This window comes from Antrostomus carolinensis, unplaced genomic scaffold, assembly GCF_000700745.2.
Source record: "Antrostomus carolinensis isolate BGI_N321 unplaced genomic scaffold, ASM70074v2 scaffold37857, whole genome shotgun sequence".
NCBI lineage: Eukaryota > Metazoa > Chordata > Aves > Caprimulgiformes > Caprimulgidae > Antrostomus > Antrostomus carolinensis.
The window spans coordinates 11,645-14,587 of NW_010330173.1; the positions used below are offsets into that span (position 1 = coordinate 11,645).

Genomic DNA, 2,943 nt, shown 5'->3' on the forward strand with positions numbered 1-2,943 from the left:
TTTTTTTTACAGTTTAGAAGAGATAAACACACTGCTAACAGACTGTTACTTTAATCTTCAGGAGCCCTTAATGCTGACAAGTGAGGAGCACTGGGATTTTCCAGTCACAAGAGAGCACCTTCTGCAAGACATATGGACCCATTTAAAGGATGCACCAACCCAGCAATTCAGGAAGATCTTAAAGGTAAGACCTGCTCAAATTGTACTGTTTGTTGGCTCTGAATATATTGCTGCAGTGTTCTTTGGTTTTCAGTGTTACTGAAGTATTGGTAGAAGGGTTTCAGTATTCACTGAGCATACAACAAAACAACTACTCATCAAATTATTATAAAACATGTTCCATGGGGAATGTAGAGTAAATCTGGAGGGCAGTCTTACATTCTTATTCCAGGTAGCCACAAAGCTTTGTTGGTATAAGTTAAATGCAAGTGGCAGTGCTATTTACTGTGAAGTTGCTTCGGGGTAATGTAATAGGATTGCTCAGGAAACTGGTAATTGGCAAAGTCCATGACTATTACTGCTAAACTGACTTTAAAGTCTCTAGGCTAGTTTGCTGCACATGAAAAACCTGGTGGCTGGGGAGCCAGACTTAAGAGGCCAGGAAGCAACACAGCCACAAAAGCCATTTCTTTCATGGAGGTGCTGCCTGAGGGGAAAAGGGTAGTGCCACCGAGAGAGATGAAAATCTGATTATAACGCTGCTGTCTCTGTGTGGCTTTATCTGACTTCCACACAAGCTCAAAGGTTTTGGCAGCTGTATTTTCTAAAGGTATTGCAATGCTAGCCCTGCCCCGCAAATGCCATTAGATGGCTGACGTGGGAACGGGGCACCTGGCCAGAGCAGAGCTCAGAGCTCAGCTCAGGGACCACGTGCCGTATCAGTCACTAACACAAGGGCTGTCAGAGCCTGGCACCATGCCTGCGCAGCAGGAGCTGTCAGCTTCAGTGCCCTACGACCCAGTTCTGGTTCTTTCCGAGTGAGCCTTCTTGCCAGCCAGAACTGTCAAAGCTTTTCCCTCCTGTATACTTAGGGGAAGATAAAAGGCTCCTAGAGCTACCTTTCCTTTCCCCTCCCTCACTACATCAGCTGAAAGAGGCATTTATTTCCAGTGGCAATACGGCTTGTGTTCTGTACTGTCCTCTAGATCTAGGACCTCTCTCCACTGATTGTATCAGAAGCCCCGACAAACAGCGGCACTTAGCTAGTCAGCCTCCAGATACCCCTCCTGCGGGCACTGCCTTTCGTACTGTGCATCCCAGCAGGATTTGCCCAGCAGCAGCCTGATCAATTTGACTGCATTATTAGTATCCCACCAAGAGACACTGAGGTCTGCAGTCCTGGTGCTGCATTTCTGAATTTTTCAACAGGTAAAGGATATTCATGTGTTTGTGTTGCAGATATAAACCACCCAGTAAAACAACGTAAAAAAGAAACCCTCGTAATAGATTGTCATAGCATTAACCTGTCCCCTTCATAGCTGTGTCCTGGTAAGACATTTTGTCAGACAGTACTGAGAACACAGTTCTCTGCATGGACACCCTCATAGTGGTCTGTCACTCCATTCTCTAGTGTTTCTGTGAATTAAAACAGGGAAGGTTGAAGTATTTAGCAAAAGTATCTTCTGTTCCCTCTCTACTGGAGGAGATAGCGCTAAGGCGAAAGATACTCAACATACGTAAGCAGCATTAGTAGCTACTGACTTGGGCACCAAATCCTGGGCTCAGCTGGAGTTATTTTTCCTCTAACCTGTCAGGAGATGCCTCTTTAATGAATATGACCCAGCCTGGCTATCCTGCTTCGGCACTCAGACACATATAACAAATAGTACAGGGACATACATCTCCTAAGCAGACACGGAGTATTTTGGAGGCCACTCTCACAAAACCTCCAAATGCACAAGTACATTTTTTCTGCAGTGCTGTAATTTCCCCACCTTTTTCTTAAAAAAAAAAAAAAAAAAAAGGGCAAGTGGCAGCTACTGGACATACAGACACAGGTATCATTCCAGTAAATTTCTTCATTTAACTCAAGTTTTGTTATTAAACATCAGCCTAATTTATTTTATGGTTTTTTGAAATGAAGACAAATACATTTCAATATACACATCAGTTCAAAACAAAACTAAAGCTCATAATTCAAAGAGAGACTCATATTGCTGCATGTTATCATTGCTTATTATTTAAGATTAGTTATTTCAGTCAGGGTACAGGTCTTCCTCATAAAAATAATCATAACCTAGAAGACTTTCATTAGTGCCACTACAAATGCACAACACACTTGATAGCATACACTAGAAGGAATTAGTGCTTCTTGTTATTCCTCCTCTTTATCTGCTTTGCAGTAATTAAGTAATAGCCTGCTGCAGAGGACTTTGTACAGTTCCAGATACCACCAGGAAAATGACGACAGTCCGTAGTGCCAGAGGGGAACTCTCTTAAATCAACTGCAATACCCAATAAGATAAATAAACTGTGTTGCTTTAGAGAAGCCCAGCGGGTAGCAAACACATGGCACTAGTTGTGCCTAAAAAGCTTAATCCCCATCCAGGTCCATAGGTGGAAGAATACATAAACCGGTATTGTAACAGGGAGGAGGAGACTGTAGAAACATAAGCTGTTTGTGCTGGTGCAGCCCTGTGGGAAGGTGTCATCTACGCTGGCAGAGTAAAACAAGCCTGCGAGGGACAGGAGGGGAACAAGTACAGTCAGCGTGGGCAGGGAGGGGAGCATCCCTCCTCGGGCCATCGGCCCCGGTTAACCGCTGTGGCTGGTGGGTCCTCAGGGCTGCTTCGAGCCCTCAGCTGGGGGCTTCTTCCGAGTCGTCCTGGCAGCCTCTGGGATCATGTTGGGGATGCCGTCGATGATGGGGTAGGCGATGCCCAGCTCCTCGTTAATGAGCTCGTTGGTAGCTTCTTCATACCTGGCCAAGCAAGGCGGGGGGGG

The 2,943-nt window shown here is 45.1% G+C and overlaps 2 protein-coding genes across 2 annotated transcripts in view; one reads left to right on the plus strand and one right to left on the minus strand.

The window, feature by feature from the left end:
• Positions 1–1,151, plus strand: part of LOC104528747 (E3 ISG15--protein ligase HERC5) — a gene marked incomplete at its 5' end in the record, with an annotated part of 11,930 nt that extends 10,779 nt beyond the window's left edge. The window contains 3 exons of the mRNA XM_029086167.1: positions 1–11; positions 62–184; positions 1,146–1,151. The exon at positions 1–11 is cut by the window's left edge and continues 115 nt beyond it. Coding sequence (XP_028942000.1) covers positions 1–11; positions 62–184; positions 1,146–1,151 — 140 coding nt within the window. The remainder of the gene's footprint in view (positions 12–61; positions 185–1,145) is intronic.
• A 1,363-nt stretch (positions 1,152–2,514) lies between these two features.
• On the minus strand, positions 2,515–2,745 carry PIGY (phosphatidylinositol glycan anchor biosynthesis class Y). Its single transcript, XM_010172839.1, has one exon. It carries the CDS (start codon positions 2,743–2,745, stop codon positions 2,515–2,517), a length of 231 nt encoding a protein of 76 aa, XP_010171141.1.
• Between the last annotated feature and the right edge of the window lie 198 nt (positions 2,746–2,943).

What these genes read in the sequence shown, in the direction of transcription:
- PIGY (XM_010172839.1), bottom strand. Translation starts at nt 2,745, where the DNA reads ATGGCCCGAGGAGGGATGCTCCCCTCCCTGCCCACGCTGACTGTACTT.